The 27,613-nt window shown below is 36.8% G+C and overlaps 1 protein-coding gene across 1 annotated transcript; it reads left to right on the top strand.

Moving 5' to 3' along the window:
• The first annotated feature begins 176 nt into the window (after positions 1 to 176).
• On the top strand, positions 177 to 27,348 carry DLAT (dihydrolipoamide S-acetyltransferase). Its single transcript, XM_006912816.3, has 14 exons — positions 177 to 797; positions 1,220 to 1,321; positions 1,627 to 1,751; positions 1,893 to 2,046; positions 7,719 to 7,845; positions 9,584 to 9,771; positions 10,813 to 10,966; positions 17,523 to 17,590; positions 18,404 to 18,499; positions 18,834 to 18,941; positions 22,477 to 22,592; positions 25,689 to 25,851; positions 26,397 to 26,533; positions 27,118 to 27,348. The coding sequence occupies exons 1-14, from the start codon at positions 519 to 521 to the stop codon at positions 27,245 to 27,247; spliced, it is 1,947 nt and encodes a 648-aa protein (XP_006912878.1). The 5' UTR covers positions 177 to 518; the 3' UTR covers positions 27,248 to 27,348.
• The last annotated feature ends 265 nt before the right edge of the window (positions 27,349 to 27,613 follow it).

The following is a 27,613-nucleotide window of genomic DNA, read 5'->3' as shown; positions in this document are numbered from 1 at the left end:
CAGCACACCACCAGAGAACAGACTCTCCCCTCGGGCGGTTCCCGGACTCCCCAGCTTTTCCTCAAAACGTGGCCACGCCCCTCAGCCCACCTTCTCAGACCATTCTGCGGGTTAGCCCAACTCTCGCCGCCTCTTTAGGCCCCTCCCTTTGGGCTGTGCCCTTCACTTCGCTAGGGCTCCGTCCTACACTGAGATTCCTTTCTTAGGACCCTACTACTGTCCGTTCCTCTCAACGTTGTATTTCTCCCAAACTTGCTCCTTGCGTTGGCTCCGCTGGAACGCCCTTGTCCCCGGGGCGCCAAAGTAGCCACTCCTATCCTCTGGGCCACCTTTTTCCTCCCACTCGCGAGCATATGTTACACACATTCACGGTCTGGGGAGGAGGTGGAGTGAATGTTTGAAGCCCGTTTTACGACAACGTGCGGCTGCGCGGTGTGCCTGACGGCAACGCCGCACTGTTCTTGGGGAGGTCACTCCGGAGACGGTTTTGGCTTTGGGGTGTCTGGGTCGGTGGCACTATGTGGCACGTCTGTGCGCGACGGGCCCACAATGCGACCACCAGGCCAGGATTCAGGGCTCAATGGATAGCCTTGCGGGAGGGACCAGGAGCTCCGTGCGTGACCCCGCGGGTTGGTCCAGCTCCGGTTCGTTGCAACAGCGCGACTACAGGGTATGGCAGAGTCCGGGCACTCTGCACTTGGCGCCACAGCTTGTGGTCCACACAGCGGAATCACTTCCTGCTGCAGCTTTTGGGATCGCCTGGCCGCCGCTATTATAGTCTCCCCCCGCATCAGAAGGTGAGCCCCAGAACTGTCCTTCGCAGGACTCTTGTCCTTCAGGGCCGACTTCTTGGCCTCGGATCTTCCCCCAGAGGCTTCAGTGATCCTCCACCTCCCTCCCAGTGTATGTCATTGTCACTTCTCCAATATCGGGCTTTGCTGTAGCTCTTGAGCTTCCTTCTCCGGAGAACAGCTCCAAACCTGGGGCTATATGTGGTTGTCTGCTAAGGTACGTGCTCTGTCAGAGCCACAGGACAGTGGAGCGGGAAGCCTGTCACTGGAGGGCTGGTGGCAGGAACTGCTTTTGTATCAGCAGCGCCAGCTTGTGATGGGACTAAAAATGTTTGCATTAAATTAAATTAAATTGAATGAAACATTAAACCAGACGGAGAGTTAAATAGCCTTTTTAAAATTTAGTGTTTCTCCGTTTTCTTCTCCAGGTTCCATTGCCCTCTCTTTCCCCCACAATGCAGGCAGGCACCATAGCCCGTTGGGAAAAAAAGGAAGGGGAAAAAATCAATGAGGGTGAACTAATTGCAGAGGTAAGTTTTAAAATATGGAAATTAGAAGAGACCGGCTTAGTTAAACTGAGCATTAACTTTCTGAGTGGGTAGTTATATCTTTTGCTTAATAAACTGTTTATTCCAACTTGATATTAGAGAAGGTTGGCAAGATAAGTTGTCAGCAGCTAGCCAAACTGAATTTTAACTAAGATTTGAAAAAAAATTTCTTTTCAAATCTGTGATAGAAGCTTTAATTTCAGATGAACTGTATGATTGTAAACAGAAGCTATTATTAATCTTCATACTGGCAGCACAAGCCTGACTCCTTACTTTTGTGTTAAAAGATTGAAACTGATAAAGCCACTGTTGGATTTGAGAGCCTAGAGGAGTGTTACATGGCAAAGATACTTGTTGCTGAAGGTACCAGAGATGTTCCAGTTGGATCGATCATCTGTATCACAGTTGAAAAGTGAGTAGTACCCTGGTAATTTTTACTTAGGTGATTAGTGGAGTATTTTAACCCAGAATTGAGAAAATGGGAGACTACTTCTATCATAGCTCAATTTGCTTTATAACCCCGTTATATATATGCATTCTTTCTCTTCCTTAGACCTGAGGATATTGAGGCCTTTAAAAATTATACCCTGGATTCCTCAGCAGCACCTACCCCACAAGCAGCCCCAGCACCAACCCCTGCTGCTGCTCCTTCACCACCTACACCTTCTGCGCAGGCTCCTGGTAGCTCGTATCCCACTCACATGCAGGTGAGGCTCAGCCTCTGGGTGTTTGCTCTAGAAAACATTATTTATTCGTTGTTTTTCATTGAAGTCTATTACATTCTAGAAACTGGCATTAAATATGGCTATCATGTCATTTGAAAGTAAATAGAAATTTAAACATGAAAATTGACAACTTTTATTTCTAGTTATTTTCAGGTGTGTGAACTTCGACAGTTCGTTTATTTATTTGTTTGTTTATTTATTTATTTTTATTATGGTGCCTTTGGTTGACGAAATCCAGTAAGTTTCAGTTGTACAATTCAATAGTAAGGCATATATATATATGCCTATATATATATGCATTGTGTATTTCTTTCTTAGACAGTTTCTTTAACCTTTCTCCCCCATAATGTAGTAGCCAGGATAATGCTTGGCATTTCTCATTCAAGAACATTATGTTAGATTTTGAGGATGATTTATATTTATATCTCTCTACTCCTTGTATAAATAGAGTTTTCAGTAGGCCTCAGGTGCTGTCTATTGAAGGAAAGTTCCCAATTGGTGTTTTCCTGTGACATGTGGTATTCTGTTTTCTAAAAGTGGATGAAGGAGTCCAGTAGTATTAAATGAGAAAAGGAACAGTAAATAATAAGTATAGAATAGACATATATAATATAAATAGCATTGCAACAAAGCTGAGACCAACAATCACTGTTGATTCTATTAACTAAATTAGTTTCTAAGAAACTAAGTCACTTTATTAAATATTAGGGTTATTGTATACATATTTGTGTGTTTCAGATATTGGGAATAAGTAAAAACCACTATCCTTTTTCTTTTCTAAAATATTAAGACTAGAACTTTTCCTTCTTCATTTGCAGAAATTTCTGTATAGGAATCATTTTTCTCTTTGGATGTAACGTTCTACTCCATGGTCTGTTGACACGTGCGTGCGCGTGTGTGTGCACGCGCGTATATATTTATTTTTCAATTACAGTTGGCATATGATATATTAGTTTCAGGTGTATAACATAGTGATTAGACGTTTATATAACTTAAAAAGCGATCACCCCATTAAATCTAGTACCATTCTGACACCATACATAGTTGTTACAATATTATTGACTATATTCCTTATGCTGTACTTTACATCTCTGTAACTATTTTATACTTCTTAATTCCTTCCCCTTTTTCACACCTCCCCCCAACTGCCCTCCCATCTGGTAACCATCAAAATGTTCTCTATATCTATGAGTTTGTTTCTGTTGTGTTTGTTTACTTTGTTCTTTAGATTTCACATGTAAGTGAAAGCCTATGGCATTTGTCTTTCTCCGTCTGACTTACTCCACTCAGCAGAATACCCTTTAGATTCATCCATGTTGTTGCAGATGGCAAGATGTCATTTTTTTTTAATGGCTGAGTAATATTCCATTGTATATATGTACCACCTCTTCTTTATCCATTCATTTATTGATGGGCATCCAGATTGCCTCTATATCTTGACTATTGTAAATAATGTTGCACGGAACATAAAGATTCACATGTCCCTTTGAAGTAGTGTTTTGGGTTTATTTGGATAAATACCTAGAAGTGGGATTACTAGTTCCTTCTTTGTCTATTGTCATAGCCTTTGTTTTAAAGACTGTTTTGTCTGATATAAGTATCACTACCCCAGCTTTTTTGTTTGTTTCTATTTTCATGAAACATTTTTTTTCATCCCTTTACTTTCGGCCTGTATATGTCTTTTGATCTGAAGTGAGTCTCTTGTAAGCAGCATGTGTAATGGCCTTGTTTTCTTATTTTTTCAGCCACCCTATCTTTTGATTGGAGCACCTAATTCATTTTATTCAAAGTAATTGTTGATAGATATGTAGTTATTGCCATTTTTTTAATTCATATTTTTAATCTTTTTTCTTTTTTTGTCTTAAAGAAGTCCTTCCAACATTTTCTGTAATACTGGCTTTGTGGTGATGAATTACTTTAGCTTTTTTTTGTCTGGGAAGCTCTTTAGCTGTCCTTCAGTCTAAATGACAGCTTTGCTGGGTAGAGTAATCTTGATTGTAGATCATTGCTTTTCATCACTTTGACTCTTTCCTGCCAATCCCTTCTTGCCTGTAAAGTTTCTATTGAGAAATCAGCTGACAATATTATGGGAGCTCCTTGATAGATAACTAATTGTTTTTCTCTTGCTGTTTTTAAGATTCTACTTTTTGTCTTTAACTTTTGTCATTTTAATTATGATGTGTCTTGGTGTGAGCCTATTTGGGTTCATCTTGTTTGGGACTCTCTGCACTTCCTGGGCTTGTAAGTCTAATTCCTTTTCCAGGTTAGGGAAATTTTCCATCATTATTTCTTGAAATAGGTTTTCAATTCCTTGCTCTCCTTGTATGCCTATGATACAAATGTTGTTATGCTTGATGTTGTCCCAGAGGCCCCTTAAACTAGCCTCATATTTTTGGATTCTTTTTTCTTGTTGCTGTTCAAATTGGGTGTTTTCTGCTACCTTTTCTTCTAAATCACTGATTTGATCCTCTGCTTCGTCTCATCTATTGACTTCTCTTAAGGGATTCCTCATTTCAGTTATTGTAGTCTTCATTTCTGACTGGTTCTTTTTTATGTTTTCTATCGCCATTTTTATGTTTCTTATTTCTTTGTTAAAATTCTTACCGAGTTCCTCTACTCTTCCCCTAAGTTCATTGAACATCCTTATAACCAGTATTTTGAACTCTGCATTTGGTAGATTGCTTCTCTCCATTCTGTTGAGTTCTTTTTCTGGAACTTATTTCTTTCATTTGGGACACGTTTCTTTGTCTTCCTGTTATGGCTGCCTCCCTGTGTTTGTTTCTATGTATTAGGTAGAGCTGCTAGATCTCCCAGTTTTAGTTGAGTGGCCTAAGAGTAGTAGGTGTCCTGTGGGAGCCCAGTGATGCAGTCTCTCTGAACACCTGAGTCAGGTGCTCCAGGTGTGTCCCTTGTATTGGTTGTGTGTGTCCTCTTGTTGTAGTTGAACTTTGTTTGCTGTTTGCATGTCAGTGGGAAGGATTGACCCTCTGGCTGTTTGGTTGTGAGGAATGGCCGTTGACTACAGTGGAGGAGTCGTTGTACAGGGGCTGACTCTGTGGAGAAGATTTGCTTTAGCAAGGCTCTGGTGCCTTCCTAGTCTGCTTTTTGGGTGTGTCATCCTTGGATGTGGCCCTGGGTGGTGCTCCAGCTCAGACTGAAGCCAGCACCAGGCATGCAGGCCACTGCCTCCTGGGAGGGGCCCTGCTACAGGCCAAGTTTAGCCGCAGCCTGTTCTCTGCCCAGGGCCACCTGACATGAGCCACCAACCAATCCACAGATGGCTGTCACCTACGCTGGGCTTGGATGTGCCTCAAGGGGCCAAGCTGTGAACCGAGGCAGACTACCACTAGTGCTGGGCTTGGGGCTGCTGAGCAAGAAATATGGGGCACACTGAGAGTTTTATGAACGTTTGAGAGATTTTAGGAAAGTTTGCAGCATGAGCCAAGACAGGCTATTTGTATGGAAAATCCACTGGAAGTGGCTTGGGTGGGCCTGCACGTTGAGTAGGGGGGATCTCAGGGACTCACCATGGCGGTGTGACCAGCGTTAACCAGGTTGATGGAGACTCAAATATGGTGGCTGCCTGTGTCTGTATGCTGGGAGGAGTGAGGGAACAACAAAGGAACAGTGGCTTCTGCCAGCACTTCTGTCTGGGGGAAAGCTCCCATTCAGCTCTCGCCCTGAGGCCAGACAACTTAGTTCCTCCTTATAAGTCCCTGGCATCTTTTGAGCTGCTGTGCAAGCGCTGGAGCTCAGAGCGAGTTTGTCAGCTGGTAAATTTATGGACAGGCCCCTTAAGAGGAGTGCCTGGGACTCCCAAAGCCCTCTGTCTAACTTAACCACAATCTCCACTGATTTTCATATCCAGATTTTGTGGGGCCTTCTCTTCCTGTCACTGGAACCCTGGCTGGGGAGTCTGTTGTGGTGCTGGGACATGGTTCTCTTGGGGTCCTCCACAGCTGAGCTACCCCTCCTGATTTTTAACTGCTACATGCAGTGTGGGTCTAGCTCCTTCTGCGTCTCTGCCCCTCCTACCAGTCTCGAGGTCACTTCTTCTGTATGTCCTTAGTTGTAGGACTTCTGTTCAGCTAGACTTAAGGCGATTTTCACTGATGATTGTTCTGTAGTTTAGTTGTAATATTGATGTAGTCATGAGTGAAGGCAACCACAGCATCTACCTACTTCGCCGTATTGACCGGAATCCCTCCGTGGCATATTATTAACAATTACTCATGATGAAGTTTTGCCTGGTGTTCAGTTCACACATTTATTTCATCCTGGTCAGATAATTCTGTCTAACATAAAACTTCATTTCTATTTTATGCTTATGGTTTTGTGTGCAAGTGTTAAGGTTGTGTCTTAATTATCCTTTTAGATACTGTATAGAGATTATCAGCTCCACTAATTTCTTTTTTAAGTGAAGATTTTCTATTAAATTTATTAGGTTAATAATGGTTAATAACATTATGTAAATTTCAAGTATACAACTTTATAATACAACATTTGTATATTATGTGCTCACCATCTTAAACCTAGTCTTCCATCATCTTGTATTTAACCCCCGTTTACCCTCTTTGTACTCCCTCCACCACTTTTTCCCTCTTGTAACCACCATTCTATGTCTGTATCTATGAGTTTGGTTTTTTTTGTTTTGTTTGTTCATATATTGCTTTTTGTTTTATATCCCACATGCAAATGAAATTATATGGTTCTTGTCCTTTTCCATCTGACTTATTTCACTTAGCATAATATTCTCAAGATCCATCCATGTTGTCTCAAATGGTAGTATTTCATCTTTTATATCACTGAGTAGAATTCCATTGTGTGTATGTACCACATCTTCTTTATCTCAGGTCCACTAATTTTTAAGAAGTAGGTGAAAATGACAATTCTGAAAAAGAAAAACACAAAAATTTTCTAATTAGAGTTCTGTTTCGTTTTACTTTTTCCTCTTATCTTCCTGAGACATCAGTTGAAATGATTTTTCTTTCAGCATAATCTTGTTGTTAATTAGATACAGATGACTAAAAAGACAGCAAATAACCAAGTAAACATCCAAATTCAATAGACACACAAGCCATATAAATAGGAAAGCAATTTTTAATTTAGATCAGCCGATCTGGTATGTAGATTTTATTGGGGTGGAAGTGACTGTTGTAAAGAACAGTTCTTAATATTAGTTTTTTAAATCTTGGAAAGATATTTGGGAAGTTTGGGAGAAATGCAGTGTCCTTTGAGTGAAAAGGTGGATGCTAATACAGAGCATAACAAAATTTTAATGGAATAGTCTGGATCAAGATCATTCTGTGAAAGTGAAAAATTCTGGCCTAATCTTAGTGTTAAAAAAGACAAAAAGAGGCTCTTTGCTTGTATATTGAGGAGTTAATTTTGGCTGTATAGAAAGAAATCTTTCCCATCTGCTCATTGCTTTTAACTTTGGAGAGTGGGTTAGAGTATCATGGATACTGTAAAGATTAAGATTTGCAGGATGATTTAACTGGTGGGACATTATTTATCACTTGCTGTTGTGAGGGTATCAGGCACATGGGAATTTGGATTATCACAGACACTAACATTCCATAAAACTAAGCTTGCCTAAGTGCCATTGTGTCTAGGGCTTCATAGTATTAAGCAATAATTGTTTGTTTCTACAGGTGGTTCTTCCTGCCCTCTCTCCCACCATGACCATGGGCACAGTACAGAGATGGGAAAAAAAAGTGGGTGAGAAGCTAAGTGAAGGAGACTTATTGGCAGAGATAGAGACTGACAAGGCCACTATAGGTGAGATTTCTTCAGCTCTTAATGATTGAGACACTGAGTTTTCCAATGAGGGAAGAGGATTGCTGTCCTATAATGAGTGAGTGATAACATAAAACATTTTAATTCTTGGAATTCATTTCCTGGAACAGGGTATTTCATAACGAAAGTGTGCACGGTCAGATTTGTCAGTTCCATACTGCACTTTCCTTGAATCAGGGATATATAAGCTTTAGAGGTTATTTTAGGCTAGAGTTTGCTTTTTAACCTTATTATGTTACTGAGAAGCTATATCAGAACTTCCATTCTCTAAACTAGACAAGGAAAAATGAAGAGAAAATAGGAGAAAATAACTTCCAAGGTAGGAAATACCGAAGAATTTAAGATGACTTCAAGGGAAAAACTGCAGCCAGTATTTAGATTATTTTCATAGTTTGAGAATGACTGATAGAATATATTATATCTGTTTAGATATCATATTTCCATAAATTTCCTTTCTAATTCATTTTTTATGCTCAGAACAAAACCCACATAAAATCATATGTTTGTGATAATATTTATAGATATTTCTAGATAAATATATTTGTTTTCTATCTAGTCCCCAAAGATGCAGTGGGAGATTCTGGGCGTCCTCTGCAGTGGCTGTTTCATATTGTCTTCTGAAATCATGAAATCATTGGTTTTAAACCCCATGATTCCTTTTGATGGCATCTTGGGGCAAAGGAGGGCTTAACAAGCAGGACTCTACTGTGTGCTGTCCCCTTCCCTCACTTTCACCAGGGCAGCTCCTTTTTATCTTTTTTGCCTGTTGTGCTCCCTTCCCCATAAGATATCAGAAGAAAAGATTATGTTTGTTCAAACAAAAAACCTTGGGAGTAGTAGGTCTGCTGTGCATACCAATGTTGCTGTAGAGGCCGATAGTCTAGAGACTATAGTCACTAGGGAAGTATTACCTTGGTCAAACTCTTTAAACTGTGTTGTGGCCTTCGAGTCTTTCCTTTTTTCTTTTTAAACATACTTTTTACTGGATATTATTTCTCATCTGGAAAATGGAAGGATTCATCAAAGATATGGGGGAGGCAAAATGCCAAGATCCAAAAGGCAAAAGTTGTCCTCTGCAATGGCTTTAGTTTTACTTTTGCAAACGTTCTTGTTTGGGTTTCTTTTAAGAAAAGCAGCATCTCAATGAAATGTAAGTTGCCAATACCATAGAAACCCTAGTAATTCTGTATTTCTTTACATTGAAATATTTGATGTAATACCAAATGTAACCTCTTTGAAAAACTCCAGAGATGCTTTTAGGGATGTAATCCTACATCACTGTCAAGCCTAGTAGGTCCTTTAATTTAACATCCATGTAGTTCTGATCTTTAGCAGTACACGTGATGCCATCTTGGAGTCTTGTGGGTCTGCATAGGGACTGCCCTTGGAGTTGTTTTTAGGAAAATGTTTAGAACTAACCCCTATCTGTAATCTCTCATAGTTTTATTTAATAGATCTTTATTTAGTATTTACTTTGTACCAGGTACTATTTCTAAGTACTTGAAAAATATTTCTTCATTTAATTTTCATTAAATCCTTGTGAGATACTATTATATTACCCATTTTGTAGGTAAAAAAGCTGAGACACAGGGATTAAATAGATTGCAAATGTTATATAGCTAGTTTGAAGGAGAAAAGCCTTCTACTTAAAACTGTGCTTTGAGTTTGGTGGGATAGCGGGATCCTTTAAGTTCCATAATAGTTTTTCTTTTTATTTAAGGTTTTGAAGTACAAGAAGAAGGTTACCTAGCAAAAATCCTGATCCCAGAAGGCACTAGAGATGTCCCCCTAGGAACGCCACTCTGTATCATTGTAGAAAAAGAGGCAGATATACCAGCATTTACTGACTATAGGCCAACTGAAGTAACTGATTTAAAACCACAAGCACCACCACCTATTCCACCCCCGGTAGGTATGCTTCTCTAATTGAGGGAACACTTATTTTACCCTTTTCTAAATTAAGGGATTGGATTAGGTGATATTTGGGTTCCTTCCAGCTCTAAGATTCTATGAATGAGAAAGGAAATAGTCAAATAACATTTGTGGAGACCTACAGGGTATGTGGCACTGCACTATTCACCTATGGTCAGTAATTTGATCCTTGTAGCTTTATTTTCTTCCTGCTGTCTTGAGTCCTGTTGAGAACAAAGCTGAGGTGACATGTTTCTTTTCTGCTTTAGGTGTAGATATGCATATGGAAGGTAATGCTTTGTTCTCTATTTTCTACAGATTTTATTACACAATCTTTGTCACTGTCAACACTCTTGGTATTCACATATTCTAGCGGGTCAGGTTTATATTTGTAATACATTGGAATCTTGACATAACATGACTTGTTTTGCATAGAATTTAGTCTGTCACTAGGTACTATATGCTATAATAGGAACTTGTACGAACTCCAAGCATTGATAACACTATAGCAAGGCTTCTGCTGATGTCAGAATCATAGTTTAGACTAGGTACACATTTTTGTCAGCTAAATCTTGATTTCTCACTGCTATACATTCATGGAGAGCTGGCAAGTAGTAGTGTTGGTTTATTTTTTGAGGTACTTTCAACATGGAACCTTCTAGCTTAATTTATTATTTTGAAGTTAGGGTAAGTAAAAACAAAACCATCTTGGTTATGGAAGAGAATGACAATAAAGAAACAGTGAGAGAATAAGTGAAGAAAAGCGATAAGGATATTATATACTAGTCAGCAGTATTAAATTCCATGCCTTTCTATGTTATCGTGGAATAAGATGACATTGTTCTGTCTTTGACATAAAATATTGCTATTATTGATGTTGGTATGTTTTGGTTAAATAGGAAAAACGTGCATTATGATCTTTGCAAAAAGATAAAAATTATTTAATTACCATAGCTTTGACTTAATAAAATGTAAACTTTCGATCTTTCAGACCAGTATTTGCAGTGGTGAATTAACAATTTGTAACTTTTTAAAAAGGTGGCCCCTGTTCCTCCAGCGCCCCAACCTGTAGCCCCTACACCATCAGTCACCCGCCCAGCTACTCCTGCTGGACCAAAGGGAAGGGTGTTTGTTAGCCCTCTTGCAAAGAAATTGGCAGCAGAGAAAGGGATTGACCTTACACAAGTAAAAGGTAAGTCTGTTTGTATGGAATGGAGTTGTGAAGCTAAAATTTAATTGAGTTTTTTCCGTAAGACTAGCAGCTACAACTATATATATACATACATAGTCCTCTTAACTGGGATAGTGGGGTGAAGAAGGAAGGAGGGAAATACCGCCTTTGTTGCCACCACAGAGTAGAGAAGCGTAATTATGCTTTATTTAGTCTTAAGATCTGCCTATATAATTTAGATAGCTTTATTCATTCTTTGTGTTCACGGGAATTGCCTAATTATTGGTGAAAATATAATGTGCTTGTTCAGCAGAGTTGGGTTATACGACTGGATTATATAATGAGATGAAATCTGTATTAGGGCTATGCTGACTGTAGCAATAAACAAAACAAAACATGAAGTTTGGGTGATTAAAATGACTTAACATAATAAAATTCATATTCAGCTGAACTAAAGCTCCCTGAGAGCAAAGGAGAATGTTTTACTCATCTTTTTTCTCCCCAAAGAAAAAGTATAGCTTAGTGATAAGAGCATGGGGTCTGAATGGCACCAGCTAGGATTTAATCCTGGCTTTATCATTTTCTGCGTACCATGCTCTTCGGTGAATTACTTAACTTGTATATGTATTTATTTGGGGGGACTTTTTTACTAAAGTTATTGCAGTGACATTGGTTAATAAAATTACATGTTTCATTGTATATATCTTTAGATGAATTACTTAATCCATCTGTTTTTACATCTGTAAAACAGATAATAATGTACATTAAAATGGGTAAAGTGCTTAGAACAGTATCTAGACAATAATAAAACTCAATACATATTCATTTTGTTCATATTATTATTGCCTCATGTTTACATGTTTTTAAACTAATCTAAAATTTAATGTAGGGTAATTAAGATTCATATTTGGAAAAGGGTAGAAATTGCTATTCCTGGAAAGTAGTTCGATGGCTAGTACTATGTGCTAGTACTACACATTAATTTGTACAACACTTTTTGAAGTAAAAATTATCATTCCCTATTTTTTGGATAAAAAATAGACTCTTAAAGGATCTCTCTTTTTTTTAAGTAGTAAAGTTACAGTTTGAATCTAGATTTGTTTAATTCTAAAGCCTATATTTTTCCCACTACCCTATATTGCCTTCTGTTTTTATATTCTACTTGAGAAAATAGTGTTTTATTTTCCCAGTTGTCCAGATGTAGGCACTAAGAGCTGGTTATCATGTCTCAGTCTGTCGTTTTGTGGTTAGAAGGCAAGCCAATCTCCAAAGACATAAGAGTAGAAGTTTACAAATTTTTTGGACCTTAGGGCTCTTGTAATATTGGGAGACCCTTTTCTCCATCTTAATGTTATTTCAATAGTATATTGCCATTCTTTATATATATATGATTAGAATCAGGGACAGCAATATAAGTTGGAATAGTCTTTAATGGGAGGAGGGATTGGGTTAATAATTATATCTGAAGAATTTAGACAAGTAAAGAAGGACCATTTATTAGGTACTTAGCAACGCTGGCTACCTTACTAAAGATACAAATGGGAAAATCCAGTATTCTTATACAGTTAGAGTTAGGTGATTCATTTGTTATTTAACCCATTTCTTGTTTAGAAAAAAAAAGTGCAGCTCTCTGCCAATGTTAAATTTAATTTTACATAAGCACATTCTTTGAGGCTGAAGCAAATCTGACTGGTTTTCAATATGAAAATAAAATAGAACAACTTTTCTTGGGGTTATTTTGAGATAGAACTTGTCTCTCATTCTAATGTAACAGAAATGTATATGATGATCAGTATTTAATAATTTTTTTCATGTGGTAAATTTCAAAGCATAAAACACCACAAAGCAGAACATCTAGGATTTAACATTTTCAGTGATCGAGAATTACTATGTTTTGTAAATGGGAATACCACTACTAAAAACAGAATGCTATATAAATAGAACGATGTACTTTGTTTCCAAAGACTTTTGATATGCGATGCAAAAACAATAAAAGGGAGATATTTTGTGGCACACTTTAGGGGTAAGGTTAGGACTTTAATCCGCAGGTTATCTCGGGGTAAACGCCGCAGCTGCAGGCGCTGCCGGCGAGTATTCTCGGGGCAAATGTGAAATGTGTTAGGCAAATACTCATTGAGTATTGTCTGTACATCCAACATTTTCTCATGAGACAGGATTTCAGTTTCAAGGGGTTATATTACCAACAATAAAGAATTAAAAGAACAATGGGAATATAGCTTAGTATTTATGAGTGTGAACTCCGGAGCTGGAATGCTTGGGTTTGAACTCCAGTTCTGCCATACGCTAGCTGCATGACCTTTTATGTCTCGGTTTTTTTCATTTGTGTATAAAAATAATTAATACCTCATACGTGGTGAAGATTAAAAAAGTTACTAAACAGTAATTGCACATAGAAGTCATATATAGGTATTAGTTATAATGATAAAAACAACATTATTATTAAATAAGATGATTTGAATGCTAAAGAAGAAATAAACCAGATGATATACTAGTGACAGGGTGAGTATATGTTCAGTCTTGATTGCTTTTAGACAGGGTGGTTGGGGAAGATCTTTCTGATGAGGTGACATTTGATCTGACTTGGAAGATGAGTCAGTTATGAGCCAACCATGTGAAAAACTGGGGGAAAAGCATTTTGGGTAGAGAGACCAATAATACACATTCTGAAGTGGGCAAAAGCTTGGCTGTGTGAGGACATCAAAGTGGCCTGTGTTAACGGAGCTTAGTGAAAAGGGTCCAGTGGTAGGAGGTGAATTTGGAAGAAGCACAGGGGTGAGAACATAAAGGGCTTTTACAGGTCGTGGTAGAATTTGAATCTTATTTAAAGTATAGTAGAAAGCCACTGAAAGATTAAAACAAGGAAATGACATATTTTAAAAGATAATTTTGCCTGCTCTTTGTAAATGGATTAAATGAAAGCCAAGGCACCTGTTAAGATGCTGTTTCTGGATTTAGTTGTGGTGCCATAGACAGTGGTGGTGAGAGTGAAAATGAAAAGGAATGGACAGCTTCACGAAACATTTTTGAAATAAAATCAACAGAACTTAGTCTAGATTGGATATGGGGATTTGCCAATAGTAATGTTGAAAGAAAGATGTGGTGGAAGCCACGTCTGGATAGGTTGTCTGGATAGGAAGTCTGGATAGGTTGAAGGTGAAAAAAAAGATGAAGATATGGAGATAAGATAGCATCGTGGACAACTCATTCAAGAAGCTTTGCTGTGAAATAAAGCGTAGAAATAGAGATATAGCTTTGGGAGGACATGGGCTCAAGAGAGGGCATAGGAGAATGGGTCTCGTATAGAGTTTCTCAACAGTAGCACTGCTGACATTTTTGAACAGATAATTGTTTTTGGGGGGGATGTCCTGTGCATTGTAGGATGTTTAGCAGTATCCTTGATGTCAACCCACTACATGATGGTAGCCTCTTCCACTTAGTACAGCCAAAAATCTCTTTGAACGTTGCCACATGTTCAACAATAATCTGGCACCAACTACCCTGACACCACAGTGTGGCGGTTGTGGCAGGGGCAGGGCAAAATTATCCTGGTTGAGAACCAGTCTAGTAGAAATCCATAAATTGATAATACAGAAAGGGAGAAAGGGCAAGGTACAAAGTTTTGAGACTGTAAGAGATTATGGGATTGGTAAGAATTAAAGACATTTTGTCTTTTTATAAGAAAAGATATTATGGAGCAGGTTTATAGATTTGATGGTGGAGGATGAGTAGAGTACCTCTCTGGTTGCTTTTATTTTGATCAATAAGGTATGAAGTGAGGGAATGGACGTGGGGAGGTTTGAGGTTAGAGAGATTGTGAAGTAGTGTTCTCAGAGGCTGGGAAAGTGAATTAAAGGGAAACAATTTAATTTCCTGATAGGTTTATGTGTCTCCTTTAGGTTTGGGGCTCTGAATTTATAGAACAGTCATTCAGCTAGGTATGTACTTTCTGCCTTGCTAGCAACACTAAGCTACTCTGGTGGTGGCATTGAGATGGCAAACGTTTTAGAGTTTGACCGGAGAGTGATTATATATAACAATGATTCTTAGAGTATAAGCTTGTAAGGAGAAAGTGAGGACAAGAGGGAGACAATGGATGATGAGAACAGAGGGGTCTGAAGTGAAGGTCTTGATGACGTTGAAGAAATTTTACAGTAGAGGGAGCGAGTGGTTTAGAATAAGTGAGCTGAGAGGATCAGTAATTGTGTATTGTTTTCTGATACTAGCTGTGTTTTTTTCTATACCAACAATGAGTTCTCCAACACCAACTGGGTATTCATTCAACAATTCAATCCTATTCTGATGCCAGCTATCCAGAGTTAGCATCAGACTCCATAGGATTAGGGGCTTAGTCCAACGAGACTGCCCCGACTAATGATGTCAGTTGCAAGTCCTGGGGACCACCCATACTTATGACTCATTGTCTGTAAATCAAGAGTTCCTAAGACCCCCTTTTTCTGGTTCGATAAGTTAGTAGAATGATTTGCAGAACTCAAGAAAGCACTTTTCTTACTATTACCAGTTTATTATAAAAGATACAACTCAGGAACGGTCAAATAGAAGAGGTGCGTACGACAAGATATGGGTTGTAGGAGGTGGGTGTAGAGCTTCCATGCCCTCTCTGGGAGCATCACCCTCCCAGCACATCGATGTATTCATCAACCCAGAAACTCCAAATCTCATTATTCAAGAGTTTTTTTTATTTTTATAGGGGTTTTAATAAGAAGGCATGATTGATTAAATCATTGGCCATTGGTTGTTGGACTCTATCTTCTATTCCCCTTCCCTCCTTGGAAGGACATACTAGCAAATATGACTAAAATGTAATCATTTGGGGAGAAACCTTTAAATTCTAGATCCTGATGTTCAGAATTTAATTTGTCTCACAGCTACTCATGTTATGTTTTATATTTCTTTGATGCAAAGTACTTTCATATCACTATTTTATTTAAAATATTTAAAAATTTTTTCTTAGTTACATGTGACATACAATATTATTAGTTTCAAGAGCACAACTTAGCGATTTAAGAAGTGATCACCCTGATAAGTCTAGCACTCACCTAACACCATACATAGTTATTACAATATTACTAACTGTATTCCCATACTGTACTTTACATCCCTGTGACTGTTTTTTTATTGGCAATTTCATCACTATCTCATTTTATCCTCAGCATTCCTGTTAGCAGGGGCTGGTATTGTAATCTCTATCCAGTGGATGAGTCTGAAGACCAGATGAGATTAAGTGACTAGAGTTATCTATCTAATTTATATTTGACAACAGCCCTACATTTTTTACCCTACTCTAGTATTCTTCCTTTTATACCATATTGCTTTATGATGCCCTAGTGTGCCTTCTTAGGGAGATAGGCAAAAGAATTTTAAAGATTTCAACTAAGTCTTAATAAGAAATTCTTGTGAGTGGCTGAAGGTCAACATAAGGCAGGTGGTACTGCAGCTTTCCTCCTTTTGAGGGGTTGCTGTGTCCAGATCAGCCTTGGTTGTAAGGGGAGGTTATTGTTTCTGTCTTATATAAAGGAGGGGAATCTAATAGGGGTACTACTACCTCTGTTCTAGAGCTCCTGTTGAGAATAAACACAATCCTAGCCAACTCAATTTTCATAATGAAGGAAAGGAGTTGGGATGAACTGCATACAATGAGAATCCTTTTAAAAGTCTGCTTTGGGGGAAGAGGAATCAATTTGACCAAATTTTTTCTAGAAGTGGGCCAGTGTAAAAGGTATTTTAATAACTAAATTCCGAATCTCCATAGAATTAAGGCTCAGTATTATCTACTTGGGTCTAAAGTTAAACCTAAGAAGTTGTGGATGGGAGAAGGAAGGAAATTGAAAATAAAATTAAACCTATTCAGAGAACTTTGAAGGTCTTTCCTCATGTGTGACATTGTACTTACTTCCTTCAGAGTTTCTAACACAGGCTAGTTTAGAGCCTTGGCTACTGTGAGAAAGCTGTGAAAAATGGAGACCATATAAGAAATGAATGATTCTAAAGATGAGATCATTATAACTGAGAGTTATTAATGCTATTTTGGGTGAAAAAATTGTTTTGCCTGATTTATCTAAAACAATTGTTATCTCTGTCGACTCTGAACAAAGGGAATTCTTTATGACCAAATGAGTCTAGAACCCAAATGAGATATATTTCAGAGTTCAGAAAGGGTTTTTTTGAGCTAATCCGGAGGAGACACCTAGTCTTCCTTTTGGAGATATAAATATTACTCAGCATTATCCTTATGCTGGTATTTCTTGATTTAAACGTAAAGATGAAAAAATAAAGTACAACTTAATGAGATAAAACTTTAAAAGAATACTTGCTATAGTTGAACCGCTACAGATCAAGCAAGAGTATTCTGTGTAAGTTAAACTTAATAACTGACAAAAGCTGGTATTTTTAGGAAGAACTTTAGGGGGCAGGATTAAGGCAGCGATTCCTTTTGAAGGTCTTTGTTAGGAACTTGCACTTCAGGATCACAGTGAAGATCTCCTTGAGGAACCAGCAGTAGACTCTCATCTATGTGGTATTTATGTATCTGTTCTAGGGACGGGACCAGAAGGCAGAATCATCAAGAAGGACATCGACTCTTTTGTGCCTACTAAAGCTGCTCCTGTGAGTTACATTTGGCTTTTTTCCCCCAGGTTGTCCCTGCAAAGTGCTTTGTCCAGCTTATTAGTCCCTTTCGTACATTATTTATGAATGAAATAGCTGAACCAGAACTGTGTATTCTTTTGTCTAATTTCACTGGCTATCAGTATATAGATATGAATTGATGTCATTCACCTATAAATTTTTCTTTTTTCAGTAGTGATACTAAATTTTTTTAGTATCATTAGAAATAATACATCTTCTCCTTTTCTTTCAGGCCCTATTTTTAAAATCATGCTTACAAGTTGGTTAATTAGGGTTTGAGTTTTATTTGGTTAATTAGCCCACATGAGGATTAAAATCACATAGCCAACCTCTGTTTGATTGGCTAAAGGGCTAAGATAATCAGCTGAAAGTAAGGAAAAGGATTTAGTTATTTAGATGTTTGCATTCAAATGAAAGATTTTTCATTGTTTTTTTCTTAACATTGTTCAGGAAAATGAATTATTTGTTTATATTTATCTCTTGATCCTTTCAAGTTAAGAACGTTTCGATTGCTTTTCTCGAAGATAATTTTGCAAAAACAAAATTATTTTGACATAAACTGTCATTGAACTGTCAAAGAAAAATGACGCAAAACATGATTTCAGAATTCTAAGTATAAAAATTAAAACAAACCCTTAATCCAAATCTGAGTCCCTTTTTCTCTCTTTGGATAGAAATAGGTATTTTTTTCTGAGCCTTTTAATATGTCATCTGTAAAAGAGTCACTAGTCGTTCCCAGTTGCTTATAAGATTGAGCCGCAGTTACTAAGAGCTTTTTTTACCTTCTCATAGGCTCCAGGAGCTGTTGCTGTGCCTCCCCCGGGTCCAGGAGTGGCACCAGTTCCTACAGGTGTTTTCACAGATATCCCCATCAGCAACATTCGTCGAGTAAGAGTATTACCATAAGTCTGGAACTAAAGCTATTAAGGGCATCTTTATTGCATCTATGGTTTGAAATGCTAACAGACTATTTTTTGTAGGAAATTTTAGATGGCTATTTTAAGAGAAGTTTGGGCAGTTAAATACTTGGGATAAACAAATACTGTGTTCTGATTAAATACTATTAGAAGGGGCTAAGGTATGGTGCAGTCTTCTGTCTTCCAAATCTAATAATGCTTGAAGTAAGCATTTTCAGGGAGCGGGGTAAAGGGAGCAAACAGGGCTCTGAATTAGGTCTTATCTTAACTCAAGATAACTGACTTTTGAATCTCTTTGATTTCAGGTTATTGCACAGCGGTTAATGCAATCTAAGCAAACCATACCTCATTATTACCTTTCTATTGATGTAAATGTAGGAGAAGTTTTGTTGGTACGGAAAGAACTTAATAAGGTAAGAAATCTGAAAATTCCAACTCTGTAAATTCTAAAAATCTTGTTTTTCCCCATTAAACATTGACATTTTCCCCATATTTTTTGTAACAGTATGCCAGTTGATGATGGGAAATGGGTGTCATCTTAATTTTAACTTGCAAAGAATATCCTGGTGAATTTTCATTTTCTAATCCTTAATTAAAGCTTATCATTTAAAGTTGACTTTACCATGGATCCATTTTAGCCTAGCAGAATCACTATGATTCTATGAGACTACTTCAGTCTTTTGATGGGTAAGAAATAGTATGTTTACTTTGTGTTTATAGTTAAGTACCAAGCATCTATATAGTGTTTAGCCTAAGGCACTTTTGGAAACACAATTTAAGACATAATCTTTCTCCATGAGTTTATAATGTAATTGAGGAGATAATGTGTGTGAAAAAGAGAGGATGCAATTTTTATTAAAATATAAATATTTATTTGTAGATCAGTCTTGTTATGGTAATGCCTTCATCTGCTAGATTACATTATATAGGTTAAGTGTTACAGGAGTTCAGAGAAAGGAGATCAGTGAAAGTAGTTGGGGAATTCAGTGGTGTAGGAAAATTTGGTTGAGCTATGGAGCATAGGAAACATTTGGGTTGACAAAAGAGTTAAAGAAAGTTCCTTCTTGTGATGGAATATAATAAAGTTAAAGTGCTTTAAAAAAAGGAAGGAAGTGTAGTATATGGGAGATAGGTTACTTTTTCTAGAGTGTATACACAGTTGTTGGTTTAGGGAAGACCTTGATTTATAAGCAGAAGAATTTGGACTTGATGAATTAAACATTAAATAAAAAAAAAATGATATGATGATAGCAATGTTTTCAGAAAAGTTGGTCTAATAGATATATACTGACATGCCTTAATGGTAGAGACTATTTTTGCTTGTCATATAAACATGAAATGATGGTGATAAGGGTCTGGATTAGAGGGTTTTGTTAAGGATGGAGTAGGAGAGAGGGATATGAAAGATGTTTTCAAGGAGGTGAAAAGTAAAAGCCAGATTCCCTAGAGTGGCATACAGAGCTTTACACAGGCTATCTATAACCTCTCTGACTTCCTCTCCTACTACTTTCCTACTCACTCTGCTGCAGACACAGTGGTTGCCTTGCTATTCCTCAATACTCCACTTATATATTCCTACTTAGGCGCTTTGCACTTGCTGTTCCCTCTTCATGGAATACTCTTCTTATAGTATCTACCTGGCTTCCTCTTTCATCTCTTTGATTTGACTTCTCTGGTTTTCTCTAGTCATCTTATTCTAAAGTTAGGGGAAGAATGAGTTGAGTGATGAGTTCTCTCTTTAGTTCTTTTTCCCTGCTTTATTTTTCTCCTTAGCACTTAACACTAACATACTATATGTTTCACTTATTTATTATGTATCTATCCCCTTTAGTTAGACTGTAAGCTCCCTAAGAGTAGAATTTTTACCCATTTTTTTCACTGCTTTATTTCCAGGGCTTTAAAGTTACATGCCCAGGCTCTCATATATTAGATGCATGAATGAATGGATGAAGCAATGAAGCATCACCACAGTTTTGTAACTGGCTATAAGGGTTAAAGATGATGGCATATTTCAAAATATTAAAGCTATTTTTTAATAAATTTATTTGAAAATTAAACATAAAAGTGTATGTCCAATGTATTATCTTATTCAATTCTTTTAAATAGTCTATTCAGATATAATTAAATAGCATACCATTCACCCATTTAAAGTTTAAAATTCAGTGGTTTTTAGTATATTCTGAGTTGTACAACCATCACTACAATAAATTTTAGAAGATTTTCATCATCCCAAAATGAAACCACGTACCTCTTCGTTATAACCCCTGCCCCAAGTCTCCCATCCTCCCCAAGTCTTAGGCAACCACTTAATCTCCTTTATGTCTTATAGATTTGCCTATTCTGGATATTCCCTAAGGGAATAGGGATTTCATTGAATCTGTAGATCAACTTGGGCAATATTGCCATCTTAACAGTATTAAGTGTTTCCACTCAATGAACATGGAATGTCTTTTCATTTATTTAGTTCTTTAATTCCTTTCAACAATTTTTAGAGTTTCAGAGTATATTCAGTATAGTATAGTTATTGCACTTTAGTTAAATTTATTCCTAGATGTTTTATTCTTTTTAATAGTATTGTAAATTTTATTTTCAGATTGTCCATGGCTACAGTTAGTTGGCTTTTGTATATTGATCTTGTTTCCTGAAAGCTTGTTTTTTAGTGTGTTTCTTAGAATTTTCTCTATACAAAGTCATGTCATTTGCAAATAGAGATAATTTTGCTTTTTCCTCTCCAGTCTGGATGCCTTTTATTTCCTTTTATTGCCTAACTTCTCTGGCTTGCACATCTAGTACAGTGTTAAAATAGAAGTGACAAGAGTGGATGCCCTTATCTTATTCTTGATCTTAGGGGGAAATGAGTCTTTCACCACTGAAGTATGATGATTGTGGAGTTTTCGTAGATCTATTTTATCTAGTTTGTTAAATGTTTTTATTATGAAAAAGTGCTGAATTTTGTCAAATGCTTTTTCTGTGTGGTGAGATGATGTGGTTTTTGTCCTATATTCTATTTTTACATTAATTGATTCGTAGATGTTTAAAAAACCTTGCATTCCTGGGACAAATCCTATTTGGCCATGGTGAATAATCCTTTTCATGTATTACTGGACTTGGTTTGCTAGTTTTTTTTTTTTTTTTTTTTTTTTTGAGGATTTTTGCTTCTATATTAAGAGATATTGATCTGTAGTATTTTGTGTTTTGTTTTTTTTTTTTCCTTTTTTTTTATTGCGATATACCTGTCTGGTGGTTTTGGTATCAGGCTAATACTAGCCTCATAAAATGAGTGGAGAAGTGTTCCCTTCTTTCCTGTTTTTTTTGGAAGAGTTTGTGAAGAATTGATATTAATTTGTTAAATATTTGGTATTATTCAACCAGCGAAGCCATCTGGGTCTAGACTTTCTATGCGGGTAGTTTTTAAATTATCAATTAATCTCTTTAGTAATCATAGATTTATTCAGAGGTTCTATTCATTTTTATTTAGTTTTGGTAGATTGTTTCTAGGAGTTTGTCCATTTCATCTAGGAGTTTGTCAATTTCACCTAGGTTACCTAATGTGTTGGCATGTGGTTGTTCATGTAAGGTGGATAGTAGTGTCCCCTACTTCATTTCTGTTTCCAGTAATTTGAGTCTTCTTTTTCTTTATCGGTCTAGCTAAACATTTGTTATTTTGTTGATCTTTTCAAAGAACCAGCGTTTGGTTTTGTTGATATAAATGAAAATGAAGATATAACATATCGTAATGTATGAGATGCAGCTAAAGCAGTGCTTAGCAGGAAACTTACAGCTGTGAAGGCCTACGTTACAAAAGATGAAAGAACCAACTTTTAGTTTCATTTCATCCTTTTAACTTCAGGACAATTGTATATTCCCCTCCATCTGCTTTCTCAAGATTATATAGTTCGTCTTCGGGAAGAGAATTTAAGAAACTGCAATGGTTTCTTGTTTTTGCAGATGTTAGAAGGGAAAAGCAAAATTTCCGTCAATGACTTCATCATAAAAGCTTCAGCTTTGGCATGTTTAAAAGTTCCTGAAGCAAATTCTTCTTGGCTGGACACAGTTATAAGACAGTAAGTATAACAGTGATGGGGAAGGTGTATACCCATCAGCAGTTTTTTTATGTTAACCTAATATATAAGTAGGAGTATAGCGGGTAAGAGAAATGGTTTACAAATGGATGAGTTTCATAAGCAAAACAGTTTGAAAACAACATAAAACTACTTATGAGATAAAGTGCTAAATTTACTTAGTACTAAGAATACAAATTCTTTGAGTTGAGGAAAGGGGGATAAGTATAGATATGTATAGTTAAGTTGATAACAACTCTTAAAACGCAGGGTTGAAATGGTTTTTGTTCACCAATTAGTTCTGCTGAACTTTAGGGGGTGCAAAATGAAAACAAACTAAAATCAGTATTTATTAATATTTTGGTGGCATGTGAATTGCTCAGTGTCTTTCACAAGTTGTCTCATTTAATCCTTATGACCACCTTATGAGGTAGATCATTACACTCCTATTTTCTAGATAAAGAAATTGAGGCTTAGTGAGGTAAATAACTTTCCCTGAGTTAATATGTTAGTAAATAGCAGAACTGTGATTGGAACCAGAATTCTGACTTCTTAGCCTAGGTTTTTTTTTTTTTTTTTACTGTGTAGGCTCTCATTATTATTATTATTAATTTTTATTAAAATAAAATAATAGTATGTATATTAGAATGTTGCTCCATGGCTTACAGTGAGCTACTCAATCTTTAATCTGACATCCACTCCCAAGAAGCAAACAACTTTTAAACTATTAATTCTTCAGGTATGTACCTTCATATTTCTAAATAACATTTTGTTGTTAGCTTTTATGGATTTTTTCATTCCTTTCACTTTATCAACTGATTTATTTTCTATTAAAGAAGGTTAAGGCTTAACTTCGTTGTATTCTCCATGTGTATGCACACAGACACATACACCCCATCATCTTACCAAATTGATTATAGCACAGATTTTGGATAAATCAATATTCAGTGATAATATTCTATGGAAAAGTTGTTTATGACTAAGACATATAGTACACTATGAATACTAACCTGATGTCAGTGATTGCCTAAGAGAGGACTAGTTTCCTATGTACTCATCATGAATTCTTTCTGAAACTTCCCAAGAGAGCTAAACCATTTTTTCGGTCTTGTCAAACATGTCAGGTAATCTGTTAATTCTGACTTTTTCCTTGGTCACCCCACTCTTGGAGAACATCTGAGGGACTTACTATTCTTTATGTACTATATTAGTTTCCTACGGCTGCCATTACAAATTACTACAAAATTGGTGGCTTAAAACAAAAATTTACTCTCTCATAATTCTAAAGGCCAGAAATCCGACATCCGACATGGCTAGAGCTATGCTCCCTCCACAGGCTCTAGGGTAGAATCTTTTCTTGTTTTTCCCAGTTGTGGTGGCTCCAGTCGTAACTTGGCTTGTGGCTGCCTAACTTCAACTTCTGCTTCCCTCTTCACATGACTTTCTCCTCCATGTTTGTCTTTTCTGTCTCTTACAAGGACATTTGGCATTGGAGTTTGGCCCCACCCAGGTAATCTGGGATGATATGATCTCAAGATCCTAATTAGACCTGCAAGGATCTTTTTACTGAAGAGGGTCACATTGATAGATTTCAGGATTCAGATATAGACATACCTTTTAGAAGGTTGTTATGAGCATTTGCATATAATTTGTGTTGACATGTGTTTTCATTTCTCATCAGTAGATTCCTTAGAGTGGAATTGCTGGGTCATAGGGTAAATTTCTGTTCAACCTTTTAAGACTATCTGAAGAAAACACTACTTAGATCAAAAGATCAAGCTAGCAGGGCAAGTTCTATGAATTGTTCATTAATTCTTACCATTTGCCTTTCATTTACTTGTTCATACAGCCATTCAACAAATATTTATTGAACTTGTACTGTTTGCTGGATTCAATGGTAAACAAGATAGGAAACACCATCCCTACTGTCATAGACGGAAGATTATAAACTAATATTGTAATAACAGAATAATTTAACTAAGAAAGCATTATTTGTTGTGTGATACTTCGGCCAGAGCCCAGCTGTGGCAGTTGCTAAGGGTCTCACAGGGTCACTTTGTTTGCAAATGGCAGAAGCTTGCCGCCTTTAGCCTAGGCACATTGCAGGATCCTGTAATCTTCTAAAGTTTGTGCCTGAAAAGAGCTTGAGTTTTCCTTCATGTGACGTCGTAACTTTTTCTAGATTGCAGAATACTTTATCAGGGGCACCTTACACAGATGCCCAAGGAGACTGTGGATACAATTCAGGAGTTTGGGAACTTGGATGGAAGAAAGAATTGATCTTTCTACTAACCTGTAACTGAAATTTAGTGTTTCTTCCTGTTAAAAATGTAGAGAACAAATCAAAGAGGTACTAATAGTACTTGTGCTAGTGACCAGTAAAAATCAGTTATTTTCATATCACATCGTAGTTGTTGCAGGTATCTCAAAATATTGTTTTGCTTACCACTGCTTTAAGATTTATAGCCATTATTAGACCTGCTGCAAGATCTCGTTAATGAGTTAATAGCACATATATCACAATTTTGTTTTTTGAATAATTTGATAACTGAATTTCAGTATAGTTTTTAGTTTTTGCTTTTTTGGTGAGTCGAGTATTTTCTGTGTTAAAAAAAAAAAAATTCTGAAAAGGGACCCAAATGCAAAGATGCTATGGCATAGAAAAAATTAGGGATCTTATGTTTAGAGGTACCACCATCCCATATCCTGAGCACTCCTGTTTCTCCCACAATGCAGTCCTTCCTTTCACTCTTCCTTAAATCTGCTCAAGCTCTGCTTGCAGACTCAATTCCAGCCAATCGACTTTGTCTAAAATTCAAGGAGTTCCTTTTGTTTAATTCTCACTCAATATTGAGCCCTTTTTTTCCTACACCCATGTGTTAGTCAAGGCAGATGGGAGGAAAGTTAGAGTGCATGTGAAACCAACCTACTGACACATTTCTCATTCATATTTTAAACCAGGAAAGCTATCTCTTTCTAGCTGAACAGTGGTATAAACTGAAGTAGATACCAATATTCTTGCTTAACCTGACACATAAGCTCTTAATAAACAATACTGATGATTATTGAGGTTTCCTTTCCTTTTTTCTTTTTCAATAGAAATCATGTTGTTGATATCAGTGTTGCAGTCAGTACTCCTGCAGGACTCATCACACCTATTGTATTTAATGCACATATAAAAGGACTGGAAACCATTGCTAATGATGTTCTTTCTTTAGCAACCAAAGCACGAGAAGGTAAACTGCAGCCACACGAATTCCAGGTAAGGCATTATTTATTAACCTTTTGAATGTTAAGAATTACATTATTTTTAAGTTTAGCATTATGTTTTTTTTGTTATTTTCCACCTTTCAATTCAGTCTTTTATTTTCACTGACACAGATCCAGAAAATAAAGAAAAATTGAGTAACCTATCAAAAGCTGAAAATAAGACGTTTGCTAACTAGTGTACAAAGCCACACAACTGACTTTTGTTCATATTGTAATGGTTGTATATTTTCAAGAAAGGGTATTACATTCAGGCCTTTTTTTTTCTTCAAATCTTTATTGATGTATAACTAGCAAATAAGAATTGTATATTATTTAAGGTGTACAACTTGATGTTTCGATGTATATATACACTGAAATTATCAGTCAAGCTAATTCACATGTCTTACTTCGTATATTTCCATTTTCCTTTTGTTTTTTTTTATGGTAGTTTAGAGGCCTTTCTTAAAGTAAAAGATTATCTTAAGGTCTTTTCATTTGTCATTTTTTCTGATTTATGTTGACAAGCAGTTAATGTCTATTAATATTTTTTTTCTCTAGGGTGGCACTTTTACAATCTCCAATTTAGGAATGTTTGGAATTAAAAACTTCTCTGCTATTATTAACCCACCTCAAGCATGTATCTTGGCAGTTGGTGCTTCAGAGGATAGACTAGTTCCAGCAGATAATGAAAAAGGGTAAGTGTCAAAATGGAGAGGGAGTTCTAAGGTCATTTTCATTACATTATACCTGTTTTTGAGTCTCAGTTTTATAATTGTTGGCATGGCATATTAGAGCTTCAGGTAGAGTCAGATATAAGTATAGAATGAAGTTTCTCAGGGCAGCAACTCTTATTTTAATAAATGTTGTTCATCTTCTTTGCGATGGGAAGCCTTATTTACTCTGGGTCAGGGGTCACCATACTTTTTCTTAAATAGCCAGATAGTAAATATTTTAGGCTTTCTGGGTTATCTGTTGCAAATACTCTGCCATTGTAATGTGAAGGCAGCCATAGGCACTATCTACATGAATTCCAAAAACCTGCATTTGGTGGGATTTGGCCTGTGGGCTATAGTTTGCTGATCCATGCTTCAGATGGCTGTTTGGTCTCTTTCTTCAAGCTATTATTTTGGGCTAGAAATATACAGGACATGAGAAGTAGGTGGAAAATAATGTTAACCTGGTTGGGATTATAGGGTAGAAGTTGGCATTTGGGCTGGTTACTGGCTAAAATCCAGTGATTGCTTTCAGAATACCTAATACAGTTTTTATCTTTTTCTAGATTTGATGTGGCTAGCATGATGTCTGTCACACTCAGTTGTGATCATCGGGTTGTGGATGGAGCAGTTGGAGCCCAGTGGCTTGCTGAGTTTAGAAAGTACCTTGAAAAACCTATCAGCATGTTGTTATAGTAAACCCAAGAATTTCTGGACTCTCCCAGGTCACAGTGGTTGATTCTTACCAAGATATAAATATGTTATTAAACAGGTGGTTCTTTTTATTTCAAAGCTAACCAGTTATTTTTGGGTCTGTCCATGTAAGTTATTTGTAATGGTTATTACTGAATTTTTAAAATTCCAGTTATACCCAAATATTGTGCACATTTAATTAAACACCAGATTTTAAGCTATGTACTCCTCCTAGTCAGGGGACATGTGGCCTAGCCCTGTGGTGATAAGTACTTTCGGGTAGAATTATGGTTCCCCGTTGAGTTAGTTAGGTACATAAAAGTAACCTGGATGAAACCTTGAGGTTCTGAAATTTAATTGCCTGAAATG

This window comes from Pteropus alecto, unplaced genomic scaffold, assembly GCF_000325575.1.
Source record: "Pteropus alecto unplaced genomic scaffold, ASM32557v1 scaffold224, whole genome shotgun sequence".
NCBI lineage: Eukaryota > Metazoa > Chordata > Mammalia > Chiroptera > Pteropodidae > Pteropus > Pteropus alecto.
The sequence above is the reverse complement of the archived record's forward strand: the minus strand, read 5'-3'. Positions and strand labels throughout refer to the sequence as shown.